General features: G+C 41.9%; 1 protein-coding gene across 1 annotated transcript; it reads right to left on the reverse strand.

Moving 5' to 3' along the window:
• Positions 1–1,284: 1,284 nt before the first annotated feature.
• On the reverse strand, positions 1,285–17,933 carry LOC135557811 (actin-related protein 10-like). The gene is made up of 12 exons (XM_064991444.1): positions 17,762–17,933; positions 17,288–17,360; positions 7,319–7,401; positions 7,049–7,157; positions 6,430–6,605; positions 6,112–6,191; positions 5,196–5,231; positions 4,906–4,985; positions 4,651–4,724; positions 4,164–4,245; positions 2,451–2,652; positions 1,285–2,318 (listed from the first exon to the last, which is right to left on the reverse strand). Exons 1-12 carry the CDS (start codon positions 17,836–17,838, stop codon positions 2,161–2,163), a joined length of 1,230 nt encoding a protein of 409 aa, XP_064847516.1. The 5' UTR covers positions 17,839–17,933; the 3' UTR covers positions 1,285–2,160.
• Positions 17,934–17,938: the final 5 nt, after the last annotated feature.

The raw sequence follows: 17,938 nt of genomic DNA on the forward strand, positions 1-17,938 counted from the left end.
GTACTTTCTCCCAACATGGAGAGGCTCAGGAAGAGAACAGCAGTGTGACTGTTGTGTGGTCTGGCTCAGTGATGTCATGCTGGGTTCACTGCCACTAACATACATAAGTAGGTGGTCCTGTGGGGCTGCAGGGGAGACCCCAACAGAGATAGCTCCGAGGAAGCCTAAAGAGAGTGAGGGAGACAGTGACGGTGGGGGTTTTGTGTGTGTGTGTGCAATTGGTGTGTGCGTGTACAGGCAGAGATTAAGTCAAACTGGGGATTGGACTCTGAGCTATATCAGATTTCCCAGTCTCTGGGCCCAGCTGCATTTTGGGTAATGACGCCACACCAGTTCCCAGACAGACACACAGTAACAACCGCCAAAACAGTATATGATTTGTGACCTCTGAGGCACACTTTGGTTTCACTATGGCGCCTCCTTGTGGGCGATACATGTTGTACTCAAAACCTACCTGCCCGGCCAGCCAGAATTGCCTACCAATGTCCATATTGGATCCATAATCCACTAGACTGGGACCAGGCCAGATCATACAGGTTCATTCAGGGTTGATTTAAGGATACAGTCAATCACAGGTATATGGTGATCTCAGCTGTATGATTACAGGTCATTGTGGGATTGGGGAATGTGTGTGTGAAAGTTGATATGGACCCAGGAATATAGAAGACCTTGAATCAAATACAGCCACATTTAATTTATTCCAGTTCTGACTGCAGTATTTTATTCATGCCAGAAATGGATGATAAATCATGTTTTAAACATAGTGTGCACACATTAAATGATTTGCAGGTACTGGTTTAAAAAATAAAAGAGAATACCCGCACACTTCTCAAAGCTCATGTTACAACCCAAAATGACACAGACCTTTGTCAGTGTTGCACAATAAAACAACTTGAGCATTCATTAGTGTGCGGGCATCTTTTCTTTATTTCATGTGTCACTCATAGCACTCCATACCAGAGCAGCCAGTGACTGTTGGAAAAGAGATTACTTCAGAGATCTGTGTGTGCTGCTCAGCCTGTTATTTCTTATAAGCATGATACAACTGGTGATTATTTGGCCTGGTGTTCATTACTTTGAAAGTGACAGTGCTGGGAAATACCCATAAACCATCTTCAAACAATCCTCCTGACTGCTGTCTCATGGAGTGAACATTATTCAGCCAGTATGCTATAGTATGCTTTCTAGTAGTGGGCATATCTGTGTGAAACATCACTTAAAGGCTCTGGAGAGTGAGAAATAAGCCTCATGAGAGACGGGGCAGACAAGACAGAAACGACAACATGCAACAGCGGGAATGTTTATTTAGCGCTATTTGAGTTGATGCATTACAGGATAAGAGCTCTGGGGAGATTGAAACTGATATTACAATGTTTTACATGGCAAATAAAAAATAAATAAAAACACTACATATTAGCTGAAAAGGAATGCCTGGGGGTAGCATTCACAAGAACTACATAAAGAGAAACTTGACAGCCAAATATCAAAATTGAACTGCAATTTAAATTGGTTGAACTACAATTTATCTGGTTGAAATGCAGTACACTTTCTTACTGACAGTTTCTATATACAGCTCAAGAGTGTTTTAATATGACAAGCCTCAGTTCAGCTGGAAAACCGAGTCAAATCCACGCTTCTGCCTCAAGGGGATAGTCAACACATGGCCACAACTCTGTTCAAGACCACCTTGTGTACAACGATCTGGACCCAGAACTTGCTCTCCCTGACCCCAGCACAGTACTCTCAATTCAAATGCTGACTACTGTACCAGTGCAATCCTTAGACAAAACATCTAGTTAGCAATAGTGAGCAGAATCTGGAACACAGTGTGGCAGGAGTCTTACAGAACAGGCACATAAAGACTGATAGAACTAAAACCCCCACAATCCACAGCCACCTGGGGGTTGAGATGCTGGGAGCATCTGTAGTCTAAAGTGGCTCCCTCGCCTTACAGATCAGGGGAAGGGCATGAGTAGAGGAAACCGCAATAGACTTGAGACACACCCATAATGTCTGATAAGTTCAAGTTACATCTGGAGTGAGTTTTAGTGGTGCCTCCTTATATAGTGCACTATTTTTGGTTTAGGGTGGCACTGCAGACGCAGACCAGGGGTAGACAATAGTGTCTGGTGGTTTATTTCTCTGTGGAGAAGGCTCTCTTCATGAGTGGTGGGGGGAGGTCTTCCCTGCATCATAGACTGATTCTGGCAGCGGGGAGCTGAGACAGCACCAGTCGGGGATACGGCCTGTCTGGTTGTAGTAGTCGCGCGACACAGAACGACTACCCAGGATGTCTTGCAGTGCTCCAAAGATCGCTCCTACACAGGGAGAGGAAAGCAGGAGACACAGGGTTATTCAAAGCTGGTTTATACCTACCTGCATTACCACCCCCAACTGATCCATACAGAGTCCAAGGACAAGGTTGGTTATCAGAGTACTCTGTCTCTCACCTCCGAGCCATGCGGTGCAGTTGAGTTTGGCTGGAGGACTGTGCAGCCTGAAGCTCTTGGTGGCCAGGGTGCCGCGATACTTGGGTTTGTCCACCAGGAGGCGTATCTCAGCCAGGAGCCGGTGCAGGAAGCCAGGCAGCATGGCTGTGCCCCCGATAATGATCAGGTTTTCAGATAGCGCCTTACGAGTGTCAATGGGACACTGAGGGGGTTCATCAGATAGAAACACATCAATATGTATCAATCTTTCATATTTTCTCAAATGTACTTTTCACAAGATTAACAGTAAACTGGGCTTAAACTCCCAAGCTGCTTAACACTGTCTATGGGACAGAAATAAGGATTTAATAAGACCAACAAAAAAAACATGTGATCAGAAGAAATGTATCAGTCATTCAGATTTGTTTAATTTACTAAATCAGTTGTACTTGTTAAGTGGTTCACAGCAACCGGTGCCAAGTAGAGGCGACAGGGGCAAGAAAAAACTCCTTAAGGACTGGGTGGGACCTGTTCATCCACAGAAACCTATTCGTCCACAGTGCTGGTCTCTCAGGAAAAATCTCATTGACTGACCCTACACGGTAGAGAAGTGGACTGTTTACAAGCTTACTACACTGCCTGTCACACTTGTCCACAAAATACCAATGAGTGCTTATGGTACTGTGCTTACAGAGTGCAGCACAAAGCACAAAGCGTCATGGAAGCTGCTCTGCCTATTAAGATGAATGGTCTGTCATTGGTCTGATCCGACTCGTTGAGAAGTTGCCTAAACATCAGACTGTTCCCATGGCAAAAATATGCAATAGCGTCTACAAGGCAGAATGTTGAATAAAATGATATGTACACTAACTTTACCAGCTGTACATGCTGTTGGTCATTTTGGCGGTAGGAGGTGGAGATGGGGTATCCACAGGAAATTGTTTACCCGACTTTCTACGGAACCAGTAGGTTCTTTCACTTGTATATCCATTATGCTGACGCATTGCATATGATGCACAATAGCCGAATGTAGTCAACCGAAGCACTTTTTTGTTGTTGCAATCAGCTGGAAGTGTTTGCCGTTCAGTTAGGCTCAATCATATTGTGCACATGTTTGTCACGTGCGAACTGCATCAGTATTGAAAATAAAAACAGAAATACAAACGATATACAGACCAGCATACTGAAGGTCGGGTTGATAATATTACTCTGTGGATATTTTGTCTCACATTCCTACCTGCAAAAGGACCAACTACACAGACAACCAGTAAAGTATCATTTTATTCAGCATTCTGGCTTGTAGAGGTCGTGAGAGGAAACTTTCCTGATACAAATGCTAGTTTCCGCCCAAAGTAGAATTCTATGCAATTCAACATCGGGTCTTCAGGCAAATCGAGAAGGAACCGAGACAATTTCACCTCAGTGAACTGGAGAGTCCCGGGAGGCTGGGACTGTTGCTATGGTAACGGGGTTAAAGTCTCTCCCCGTACGTGTTGGTGAAATGTGTTCGTCATTACAAAATGGAAAAAGGAATTATGAAATAGCTGACGATTTTAATTAGAAGACGCAGATGTCTGATGAAAGGTCGTTGCGAACAAAACATCGTCTAGTAATTACTGACGAAGTAACATGAATTCCGTACCCATTTTGGCAGCATCTCATCTCTTGCGGTTTGAGCAGAAAGAAACCCCAGATTAATACATGGTATTTTTCAATTATAAAAACTAATGTTACCTTGACCAGAGTGTCAAGCACTAGAGTTGCCACACTCTTCTCCTCATTGTCCTGCTCAAACAGCATCTCCATCACCGAGTCCCTTCAAAACACAACAACCCACACGTCACTCAAGAGTCCCTACAATACAGAACCAATACATCAATCAAGAGTCCCTGCAATAAGTTGGCAAAAAGACAGTCTTGATTTCAATTCAATTTGATAAACGTTTTTGTGGCCCCAAGGAGCAATTATAGGTTCATTAGCCGCCCCTGAGAAGAGCATACAGACAGACATGATGAAAACCTTGCAGAGACAACCCAGATTCAATAATAGAAGAAGGTGACCCAGATATTAAAGAGGAGACACAGAACCAAATATCTAGGTTTGAAATGTTCTGGACATGAATGAAATGGACACAGATTACATCAGTAAACACAACCCCTTTGGCTGTGTTTTGTAATTGTATCACATTTCAGCTGAGAAGATATATATAATAAACAGCTACCTGATTGTTCCCTTGATATGCAGAATCTTCTCCCCATCCAATGGGTAATCAACATCAGGGGGTGGTGTTGGTCGCTATAAGGTGGAAGAACATGGATGCAAGGGTCTCACATGCACTGGACTATAATACTCACCAAACTAACTTTAACAAATGGCATTTACTGGAAGAACACAGCAATAGCTACTGCTTGAATATACCAGACAATGCAAATATAGAAATGACTGACTGCCCAGTTGGGGGTTAAAGGTCACTGACCTCAGCCGTGCCCTCTAGGTTAAACTTGGCCTCCTGGATCTTCAGGCCTCTCTTTAGGTCACTGACAAAACAGGTCCTGACTGGACAAGAAACAACACAAACAAGAGGGTCTATGAGAGTATGCTACCGCCAACATACATGAATGGGGCGAAGATGTCTTTTTAAAAATGAATTAGCTTTAGCTGCCTTTTGTAGCTAAATCCATTTACTTTAGCTGCTAAACTGGAATCCCAGCATTGTCTGTAATAAAGGCAATAAAAACAAGTGGTTTCAGTTTCTTTTGAACATACCCTTGATATCTTCCACAACGTCCTCTGGGATGGAGCCTGGGAACAAAATACAGGACGAAAAGTGAGATCTATTTACCAATGACCCACTTATCCTCCCTCACATAGAGCCCTTCCTTTCACGTCAATGGTTCTATTACTGTAATAAATGATTGTGTCTCATTGTAGTCAAATGGTGTGTGTCCGAGACAAGGAGAGGACACCAGAGGTGCACTCATTGGTTGAGAAAGTATGGAGAAATTTAAGAAAGGAGATTATATCAAGTCTTGATAAGTTCAGAGCAGTTTACTTGTCCCAATAGTTATACATACTTTTTTTGCTTCCCTTGGATACGTTTGCTACAGTTTAGTGTTTGCATACAGTCTCATGCCATTAATTACATAGGCTACATCAGTCATTTGACTGTAATAGTGCACTCAGTTATGCCGTGGTACTGTAGTGGTGTGGTTCAGTAGTGCAGAGAGAGAGATGGTCTATGTTATGCCTGTTTAAATGATTTATGCCCATCAGGCCTGCCTAGCCCTACATCAGCTAGCTAGTGAGCAACTGCTGCTCTTCATATATATATAATTCAAAAAAGACGGAGCAGGTCCTTCCTTTCTTTCACATCAGGCTATAGCAACGACTTCTGAATACAAAATGTTGCATGATTGATTCACCCAGAGAGAGCAATTATAAATTCCTTCCTTCCTCTACATATAACAATAGAACACCAGCATCATTATGAAGCTAATTAGGAAAATCAATTAACAAGATTGCCAACAACAGCTATTCACAAAGCATGATATAGCCACAGCAAGAAAACAAGAGGATCCATGGGACGGCTGAGACAGTTTATACAATGACAAAGCACTGCTTGAGTTGTACGGTAAGTTCCTTATGTTTTTGACAAGTAGGTTTCTGATGTTGTGGGTCTTACCAATGACTGTAGGTAGACTCTGTCCAGTACTGGAGTCTGAGTCTACTGTACACTGTTCCACCAGGAGCCCATCCAACTCCCTGAGGGTTAGAACACACACAGCCACTTAGAACAAAGGGGGCAAGTACCCCTGAAAGCACACACATTGATACACTTGATTCTTTCAGTAGTCAAGAAACTGGGGCTTGAAACACACAGCTCTCAAGAGGTGAACAAAATGTTGTTTCCCTGAAGTTCAGTACGTGACACAAGAAAAGTAGCACACACGGCAACATCTTTACATAATTACACCATCTCAAACACATGCACACAACTTACTTATGAATGGCCTTGCCACCCAACGGCAGGGCTTCCCAGGCTGACAGGATGGGAATGCACTCATACACAGGCAGCACCAGTGTCTCAGTGTAGCCACAGTCCATCACCAGGCCTGAGTTGATGCCCAGAGACATGATGGACATGAGGTGACTAGGAGCAAACAGCACTGAGGGCACCTGGGAAACACAGAGGCATCCTCCTAAACATCCATTGCCTGATCTGAAAATATCAAATCCATGCCCCCTTGTGTTCCAACTACTGTCAGGTGTGAGCACTATGGAGATGGCTCCATCGAGCCTCCCTATTGGCTTAGGGGAGCATTGCATACACCATTTAGCGTACACCCATCTAGTTTGGGTTAGGAGAAGGGGATAGCATTTTCGTACCAGGTAAAGTGGTTCTACACATAAGAGGCTGAGTTTACAAAGGCAGCCCATTTCTGATATTTTTTCCAATAATTGGTTTTGACCAATCACATTAGATCTTTTCACATCAGATATTTTTCAGAGCTGATCTAATTGGTCAAAATAACAATTAGTGAAAAAAAAGAGATCAGAATTGGGCTGCATGTGTCAATGCACCCATAGACATAGATCATTGGTCCAGCTGGTCTCAGTACCTCAAACTGTTTGAAGAAGACTTTGGTGAGGGTTTCTCTGAAGTGGGAGGGACAGAGGATGGACTCGATGATCAGCACTCTCCTGTCACGGGGGTTCACTAGCAGATGCCTGGGCAGGACAGAAAGGTAGTAGACAGACATTCAATCATTCATGTTATTATGGCCTGGGGTGCATCTCCAAAATGGCTGACTCCCATGGTTGCTTTAATGTTATTGCCACTGATGTGTCAGTCATTACACACACTACTAGCTTTGTCAAAAGCTCCTTACCTGAAGTAGAGCGTGTGGATGAACTCCTTGAGGTTGGAGTAGAGTTCCTCTGTGTTGATGTTGTACTGAACCACTTTGATAGACTGTGAGAAAAGACACACCGACAGAACTGGTTATAGATGAGGCTGTCCATTTCAATACTTTGAGTCGGTATTCATGTCATATGAAGGAATTCCCCTCAACCATGAGCACAAATTGGGGAAAAAAATATTATTCTTTCCCATTGACCCCCATTGTAAAAGAGCCAACTTTGTCAATTATTTTATTATACAGAAATAACAAAACATGCCGAAAAGCTGCTGTGTTGTTCAGTGCCTTTGGAAAGCATTCAGACTTTTCCCACATTTTGTTACGTTTCAGCCTCATTATAAAATGGATCAAATCAAATGAATTCATCAATTTACACACAATACACCATAATGACAAAGCGAAGAACAGGTTTTTAGAAATGTTTGCAAATGTAGAAAAAAACTGAAATACCTTATTTACATAAGTATTCACACCCTTTGCTATGAGACTCGAAATTGAGCTCAGGTGCATCCTGTTTCCATTGATTATCCTTGAGCTGTTTCTACAACATGGTGTCCACCTGTGGTAAATTCAATTGATTGGACATGATTTGAAAAGGCACACACACCTGTCTATATTAGGTTCCACAGTTGACAGTGCATGTCAGAGCAGAAACTAAGCCATAAGGTTGAAGGAATTGTCCGTAGAGCTTCGAGACAGGATTGTGTTGAGGCACAGACCTGGGGAAGGGTACCAAAAAATGTCTGCAGCATTGAAGGTCCTCAAGAACACAGTGGCCTCCATCATTCTTATATGAAAGAAGATCGGAACCACAGACTCTTCCTAGAGCCAAACTGAGCAATCGGGCGAGAAGGGCCTTAGGGAGGTGACCAAGAACCCTGACAGCATTCTAGAGTTCCTCTGTGGTGATGGGAGAACCTTCCTGAAGGACAACCATCTCTGCAGCACTCCACCAATCAGGCCTTTATGGTTGAGTGGCCAGACGGAAGCCACTAGTCAGTAAAAGGCACATGACAGCTTGCTTGGAGTTTGCCAAAAGGCACCTAAAGACTCTGACCATGAGAAACAAGATTCTCTGGTCTTACGAAACCAACAAATTCTTTGGCATGAATGCCAAGTATCACATCTGAAGGAAACCTGGCACTATCCCTACAGTGAAGCATGGTGGTTGCAGCATCCTGCTGTGGGGATGTTTTTCAGCGGCAGGGACTGGGAGACAAGTCAGAATCGAGGAAAAGATTAACAGAGCAAAGTACAGAGAGATCCTTGATGAAAACCTGCTCCTGAGCGCTCAGGACCTCAGACTGGAGGCGACGGTTCCAACAGGACAACAATCCTAAGCACACAGCCGAGACAACACAGGAGTGGCTTCGGGACAAGTCTCCGAATGTCCTTGAGTGGCCCAGCCAGAGCCCGGACTTGAACCAAATTAGCAATCATTTCTAAAAACATTTTGCTTTGTCATTATGGATGATTGATTGAGGAAAATAAACAATTTAATACATTTTAGAATAAGGCTGTAACGTAACAAAATGTGGAAAAAGTAAAGTGGTCTGAATACTTTCCGAAGGCGCTGTATATGTAACCTGGTCAAAAATCCCAACCTACGGTTCACAATGCTGCCATGTAGGGAAATGGAGCCTGCGAGAAGCGCCCTGTGGCTTCAGGCTATTCAGTGTGTAAGAGTGCGAAATTATGGGGACCCGGTGTCCAAGTAGGCTACACACAGCTATGTGTGTGCAAACATTTAATCACAGGTAAGACATTCAACTTGTGTAGTAAGGTCTAACTCCACTCACTACTTGTAGCATTATAGTCGGTTTGTTTGTGTTGTTGGACTTGGCTATCTTAACGATGTTCTGATTGGTAGCTAGCTAACATTCAAGTGGCTAATCTACATGAAAAGAGGCATGAGGGAAGACCTACAATATTAGGTTTTTCTAAGTAGTGAGAATACTTTTCAACATTGCCTGCCACCAAGAAATCTTTAGACATGTTGTACTTTTCTTTAATGTAGTTTTGTAATGGACTTAAACAAGCAGACAATAAGAAAATGTTGTTTGAAAAATGTCAAATTTTTGCTATGAGCCAATGGGGTAATCAAGGTAACCATGGGTTGTTTTACCCAAAGGCAGCACTGATGTGCGTAACGATGGTGACAGGAGGTGTGCGTAATGATTAGCAGCCTGGCGACCTCGAGCGCAAGAAAGGGGGAGCGCGAGCAGACGTGACAGAGTTTGTCCAGTCTGTGGCTTTAGGTTCATGCAATGGTGCTTGGAGAGCAGGCCAGCAGCGGAGAATATCCTCTCTACACTGGCAAAGCCACTGGGGATGCTAAACACCCCTTTGGCCACTCTTGCCAGGTAGATGCAGACTTATTTTTACTTGTCTATAGGCAGGCCTAAAGGTTTTTAGGCAAAATAATCCAATCAAAACGGAGAGCTCCTTGAACGTGGGAATATTCCAGGCCTATTGGGATCAAAATCAATGATGGCCTATTGTATACAGATAACAGAACAAAAATGAACAAAACGTTTAAGAGATCAGATTTTTTGTTTATTAATAATTTGCTATAATGACAGTTATCTACAGCAGCACATAAGTAGACTAAAAATGCATGCTGGGCTGGGCATGGCATGAGCTAGTGAAGTGAGCGATACTGGGGCAAAATTGGAGCGGGTGAGAAGGCCGACGCTCAGCTTTTGGGAATCTTGCGCAGCGCTCCAATCAAATTGGGATCGCTCTGCTCCGCTCACATATTCTGGACCATACTGCCTGTCCAAACTTAAAATGGAACTGACAGCATTTTAGAAACATTAAATCTTATTAAAATCTGTCATTCAAGGCAGCATGACACCTTAAAAAAAAAAGATATACATAAAAATAAATAAAAAGATTCTGACAAGCAACTGCTTAGATATGCTCGTTTTGGGAATGTTGTATAAGGCACTTGTAAAAGCAGCCATGCGTTTGGACAATTAATAGACCCTGCACTAAATTAAACATCCGTCTCGTCCAGGACGAGACTCTATGCAGACTGGTGCACCATAGGCAATCAAAGCTACAGTAGGCCTTTATGCAAAAGTCATTTGCCACACAAGCCTGCCATCATTCACTTTGAACTGGATGTTTGCAGGCAGTTCTAACAGCGCGACTTCAGATCAGTAGAATGCATTCGCCAAAAGCCACAATGCACCCGAATGGTTTTCTGCAAGTATAAATACCACAGGAGTTCTATTACATTTGGAAACTTTACAGTCCTATTGATCAAACCACCATGAAAATGTAGGCTCTCTCCCTCAGTTATGCACACCAACAACTAATGCTAGCCAGAGCAAGATGAGCTCAAATCTAACGAAGGCACATTAAATAAACCCTCTCAACTTTTACTGCTAGTTGGCCATGAAAATTGCACTGATAAACGATGGGGAATTGCAGCCTACTCGTCCTTCTGCAGCTGCCTTGTCCCAACCAAGCACACAAGTTAATTGGCTAAAGTTGGCTAGCTAGCTACTTCCAGACACAAATGAGAGAACGCCACACTGACCATTTTACTCGACCTAGCAGAGCTGATGAGAGTGTTTTCATGTTAGGCTGAGAGAGGATCTCATGTCAGATGATGTGGAAACAATATGGCAACAGGTTCATGTGCCTCACCTAAAGCCTATTCTCGTAGGAAGTTGCTATAGACCACCAAGTGCTACAAGTCAGTATTTGGACTTGGTGTGTGAAATGTTGGATAATGTTTGTGATATCATAAGAGAGGTGTATTTTCTGGGTGTCCTAAATATTGACTGGTTGTCATCAAGCTGTCCACTCAAAAATAATCTCCAATCGCTAACCAGACTGCAATCTGGTTCAAGTCATCAGTCAACCTACCTAAATCATAAATGTGCATTGATCAGGTCTTTACTAATGTTGCAGAAATCTGCTCTAACGTTGTATCCACACCCATCAGATGTAGTGATCATAATATAATAGCCATATCTACAAAAAACAAAGTTCCAAAGACGAGATCTAAAATTGTGTATAAACAATCATACAAGAGGATTTTCAATGATTCCTATGTGGAAGATGTGAAATATATTTGTTGGTCTGATTTGTGTAATGAGGAACATCTGGACACTGCACTTTAAGAATTTATGAAACTGCTTCTTCTGGTTACTGATAGGCTCCCATCAACAAACTGACTGTTAGAACTGCCAAATCCCCATGGATGGATGATGAATTGAAAAACTGTATGGCGGAGAGGGATGAGGCGAAGGGAATAGCAGATAAGTCTGACAACACAGCAGACTTGAAAACATACAGTAAATTGAGAAATTAAATTAACTAAATTAAACAAAAAGAAACTATACTATAGAACACAGATAAATCATAAGTATGATAGTAAGAAGCTCTGGAGTACTGTAAATGAAATTCTAGGCAAAAAAAGCAAACACAACTGCATCCTGCATTGAGGCAGATCAAATCAAATGTATTTATATAGCCCTTCGTACATCTGCTGACATCTCAAAGTGCTGTACAGAAACCCAGCCTAAAACCCCAAACAGCAAGCAATGCAGGTGTTGAAGCACAAGCAGATGGCTTTTTCATAACAAAACCCTTTAATCACTTTAATAACTTTTTTGTTGACAATATTAGTATGACATTCAAACAACAAATGCTGAGCCTTCATTTCATGCATAATGGATCAAATAATGAAAGACAAGCACTGTAGTTTGGAGTTCCACAATGTGGGTGTGGAAGAGGTGAATTTTTTTTTGCTATATATAAATAAGGACAAACCACCTGGTACCGACAACCTGGATGGTAAATTGCTGAGGTTGGTAGCGGAGTACATTGGGACTCCTGTTTGCCACATCTTCAATTTAAGCCTAAAAGAAGTGTGTGCCCTTGAATAGCAGAGCTCCCTTTAATGGTTAATGGAACTGACACAAATGACTGATTTCCTGAAAGAAATTGATAGTAAGAATGTTGTGGGAGCTGTTTTGTTAGACTACAGTGCAGCTTTTGATGGCATTGATAATAACCGATTGCTGACTTTTTTTTTGTTGCTGTTATGGATTTGGATCCTCTACCTTATTATGGATTGAGAGTTACCTATCTAATAGAATACAGAGGGGTTTTCGTGAACGGAAACCTCTCTCATGCAAATTCAGTTGAATGTGTGTACCGCAGGGCAGCCGGATAGGACCATTATTGTTTGCTGTTTTTACAAATGACCTTCCACTGACCTTGAATAAAGCCTGTATGTCTATGTACGCTGACGACTCAACAGTATACGCATTGGCTGCAAAAGTAAAATGAATAACTGAGAACCTTAACATAGAGCTTCAGTCAGTTTAAGAATGGGTAACTAGCAATAGGCTGGTGCTAAATATTTTAACTAAAAGCATCATTTTTGTGACAAATCACTCGCTCAACGCTAAACTTTGTTTAGATCTATTATTGAAAAATGTGGCTATTGAGCAAGTTGAGGAGACTAAACTACTGGGTGTAACCCGAGATAGCAAGCTCTCATGGTAAAAACATATAGACTCAAATGGTTGCTAAAACGGGAAGAGGTCTGTCCATGATAGGGCGTTGCTCAGTCGACCAGACAGGTTCTACAGGATCTAGCTTTGTCGTAACTGGACTACTGCCCAGCTGTGTGGTCATGTGAGGCAAAGTAGGACATAGGTCAATTGCAGTTGGTCTAGAACAGTGGTTTCCAAACCTTTTATAGTCCCGTACCCCTTCAAATATTCAACCTCCAGCTGCGTACCCCCTCTAGCACCAGGTTCACCGCACTCTCAAATGTTGTTTTTTGCCATCATTGTAAGCCTGCCACACACACACTATACGATACATGTATTAAACATAAGAATGAGTGTGAGTTTGTCACAACCCGGCTCGTGGGAAATGGCAAAGAGCTCCTATAGGACCAGGGCACAAATAATAATAATCAATACTTTTGCTCTATATTTATCCAGCCTACATATAAAACCTTATTTGTTCATCAAAAATTGTGAATAATTCACCACAGATGAATGAGAAGGGTGTGCTTGAAAGGATGCACATAACTCTGCAATGTTGGGTGGTATTGGAGAGAGTCATTTTCCACACACAGTCTGTGCATGTATTTAGTTTTCATGCTTATGAGGGCTGAGAATCCACTCTCATATAGGTACATGGTTGTAAAGGGCATCAGTGTCTTAACAGCCGACTTGCCAAGGCAGGATACTCTAATCGCAACCCAATCCAGAAATCTGGCAGTGGCTTCTGATTAAATTCAATTTTCACAGAACCACTTGTTGCAATTTTGATGAGGCTCTCTTGTTCAGATATCAATAAGTGGACTGGAGGCAGGGCATGATAGGGATAATGAATCCAGTTGTTTGTGTCATCCATTTCGGGAAAGTATCTGGCTCATTCCAAGATGGTGTAGCAGTCAGACGTCTTTGTCTTTATCCTGTCGTGTCCCTTGTGTATATCTTTTTCTTTGCTTATCTTTTAAAAATATTTTCCTAAACCTCAACTTCTAAATACTCTCCTGCAACCCGCCTCACCCAATGTGGTATGGATCTGTTTTTTTTTCTCTGAAGTATTTCTATTTACTTCGGATCTGGAATCCCTCAACTGAAATGTGGCAAAAAATGTGGCAAAAGGTTGCAAAGTTCAAGGGGGCCGAATACTTTCGCAAGGCACTGTATAGCTCACTGGTCACCCCCAAAGTCAATTCCTCCTTTGGTGGCCTTTTCTTACAGTTCTCTGCTGCCATTGACTGATACGAACTGCAAAAATCACTGAAGCTGGAGATTCATATCTCCCTCACTAGCTTTAAGCACCAGCTGTCAGAGCAGCTCACAGATCACTGCACCTGTACATAGCCCCATCTGTAAACAGCCCATCTATCTACCTCATCCCCATACAGTATTTTATTTATCTTGCTCCTTTTTACCCCAGTATCTCTACTTGCACATGCATCTTCTGCACATCTACCATTCCAGTGTTTAATTGCTATATTGCAATTACTTTGCCACCATGGCCTATTCATTGCCTTAGCTCCCTTATCTTACCTCATTCGCACTCACTGTATATATACTTTTTGTTTTATTTTTTTCTACTGTATTATTAACTGTATGTTTTGTTTATTCCATGTGTAACTCTGTGTTGTTGTATGTGTCGAATTGCTATGCTTTATCTTGGCCAGGTCGCAGTTGCAAATGAGAACTTGTTCTCAACTAGCTTACCTGGTTAAATAAAGGTTAAATAAAAATAAAAAATATTAATTGGGCACCCAACTCAGGTACTTCGCTATATCACATTTGACATTGTCTATAAGCTTGAGTTAATTTGCACACAAAAAAATATACAATGATGGAAAGACCTGTGTGTTGTCCTTCTTAATGCATACAGAAGAGCTCCAACTTCTCAATCATAGCCTCAAGTTTGTCTCACACATTGAATACAGTTTGGGAGAGTCCCTGTAATCCTAGATTCAGATCATTCAGGTGAGAAATAACATCACCCAGATAGGCCAGTCGTGAGAGAAACTCATCATCATGCAAGCGGTCAGACAAGTGAAAATTATGGTCAGTAAAGATAAATTCAAGCTTGTCTCTCAATTTAAAATAAATAATGTGTCAATACTTTGGCCCCTTGATAACCAGTGTACTTCTGTATGTTGTAAAAGGGTTACATGGTCGCTGTCCACATCATTCGCTGTCCACACCATCTCGATGGATGCTGAAGTGTACCAAGTGGCGTCGGGAGCAACTGCTTGCATGCACGTTACCACTCCACTATGTCTCCCTGTCATGGCTTTTGCGCAATCAGTACAGATACCAACACATCTTTATCACCAAAGTCCATCTGGTGTCACAAAGCTGTCCAGTACTTTAAAAATATCCTCTCCTGTTGTCCTGACTTCCAGTGGTTTGCAGAAGCGGATAACTTCCTTAATTGACCCCCCATAAACGTAACAGACATATACCAGGAGCTGTGCCAGGCCTGCTACGTCTGTTGACTCATCCAGCTGTAACACATAGAAATCACTGGCTTGTATGCAAAGCAGTAATTGTTTCAAAACATCTCCTGCCATGTCACTGATGCGTCATGAAACAGTGTGGTTTGATGAAGGCATTCGTTTTTTGGGCCTTTTCCCCCAGCAGCAGGGATAATTAAGTCCTCCACAATAGTATGGGACTTGACTGTCCCAGCCACTCGGTAGCTCACCATATAAGACGCTTCTAGCCCCTTCTTATTAATGGTATCGGTTGCTTTTATACATGTCTTAGAACTCGAAAGTCGTTTTAATTCTTGCTCAAAAAATCCTGTGGCCAATTTTCCAAATTGGCATGTTTTGTTTTAAATGTCTGCACAAGTGTGAAGGTTTCATCAAGTTGTGAGATAGCACTTTTGCACATATAACACACTGTGGCTGAGGAAAGGCACTACTCCCAATATAAGTGAACCCCAAATCAATATAGTTCTCATCATATTTGCGCCTCTTCGATGGTCCAATGTCCCTGTCTTTTGCTGCTTTCCCGGGGGCAGTAGCTCTTCGGCTGCATCAGATTCACAACTGTCAGTGTCCATGCTAGCTGGCCTAACAACAAACATAGAATTACTGATGCTAGCATTGGATGTGCTCGTGGAAGCAGAACAATGTGTCGTCGACAGGTGAAGTACTGCTGGTAAAACAGTACTTAAAAAAAAACATTTATCCATTTTTGGAATGAGCAGCAGCTACTTTTGGCTACATACGGACCGTTAGTGGAATTACCGCGAGAGAGTAACGGTTGAGGTGATTGGATGTTAATTATTTGACTAGGCCCCCTGTATTTGACATTGTGTTGTTATTTCACTGAACACTAGATGGTTTAATTTTCTTTTTGGCAGTGAAATGAGGCTACTCAGGTGAGAGAAAAAAACTCACCCAAATGTATAGCCCCATTGGAAAATATAAATGTACTGTATGAAAATGTGGGGGGAAAAAGTAATATATATATTAGCAATAAAACCAGTTTAAAAAAACAGATAAAATAACACCTTACTGCACAAAGGGGACTGAAGAGACACATTTTATATATATATATATATTGTAATTTGCACTGTACTATGCATTAGACCTAGATATTGTGTGTATGTACTGATATGTAGGCTGTGTAACATTTTAAATGTATGTATTTCAGTCCTTGAGTAATAATGTTCCCTACTATGTATTATGTCATGTTTCATGTGGACCCCAGGAAGAGTTAGCTGTTGCAAAAGCATCAGCTATGGGGACCCTAAAAAATACTAAATCTAGAGCGTTCGTGACTCAGCAGATGTTGCATGTTTGTAAATTAAACAGTTATTCTGTGCTCTGGCACACAGGTGAGAGTGCTCTGAAATTGGAGTAGCTAGCCAGAGTGAATTTGTGAACGCAAGAGATATGATAACTGTATAATACAGTGGTTCAGGTTCTTGCTAGCTAACAAAATGACACCTGCATCTCTAGCTGTGTATAGCCACCAAAAAACAATGAGTGTGAGAAGTCACTCACCCACCCCTTCAATGACATGATATCCTCCGAGCAGCAAGCTAGCTAGCTAACGGTATGCTCCGTGTTATTATCTTGATACATAGATAATAGATACACGAGCCTATTAGCACATTATGACTGACTTTGCCATTATACTGATATTATGATTGTCTGTTTGTTTCATATCTGAAAAGTAGTTATAACGCTGTCAGTTCCACTTTAAAGAGCACGAGTCATTATTTCTCTCTCTCTCTCTCACACACACACACACACACACACACACACACACACACACACACACACACACACACACACACACACACACACACACACACACACACACACACACAGAGAGTCGTTTTCAATAATGCCTGTCCATAAGTTAAAGAGCACTTGTCATTCATTAATTCGCTCACTAACTCACTCACCTGCTGTTGTCCCGGCTTCTGTATCTCACTAGGAATGATGAACCTGGGCCCCGTTTCTCCAGCAAAGCCACACCTGCATCATCATACAAAACCATTTAGTTTGTGATGAGTGAAATCATTGACAATTGTCAGACAGTACTCAATGCCAATGAATGTATATTTAATGAGTAAAGGGACTGAGTGTGTCCGATTCTCATATGGTCTTCCCCAGCCCAGGCACTCGACTGCTGCTGTTCCATCCCTAACATTAGCCAGCTAGCTTTCGTTAATATCGCGAGCCCTTTTTCAGAAAAACACATATTTAACACATTGTGACCAACTATGACGTGATTTAAACATTGGATAGTCGCTTTATATTTGCTTACATCTCTGATGTTCAGTACTTAACATGTGTTACTGGTAGTGGCCAATGTTGTTAGCATGTAAACGTTAGCTCTGCTAGCTAACGACATATCTAGATAGTTAAATACTTACTTTGTGTAGGCTGCTCCTAAATCAATGACGACTGCAGTTTTTTCCCCTCCACTCCCCAACCCTTCAAACAAGGGCATTTTATATTTTATATTTACTTAATCGTTTCCAATATACAACATGCAAACGCAAATAAATGATTTCCTGCTGGGTTTGGCAGGGTCCTTTCTTTCAGTTTGA

Source organism: Oncorhynchus masou, chromosome 16 (genome assembly GCF_036934945.1).
Source record: "Oncorhynchus masou masou isolate Uvic2021 chromosome 16, UVic_Omas_1.1, whole genome shotgun sequence".
Lineage (NCBI taxonomy): Eukaryota > Metazoa > Chordata > Actinopteri > Salmoniformes > Salmonidae > Oncorhynchus > Oncorhynchus masou.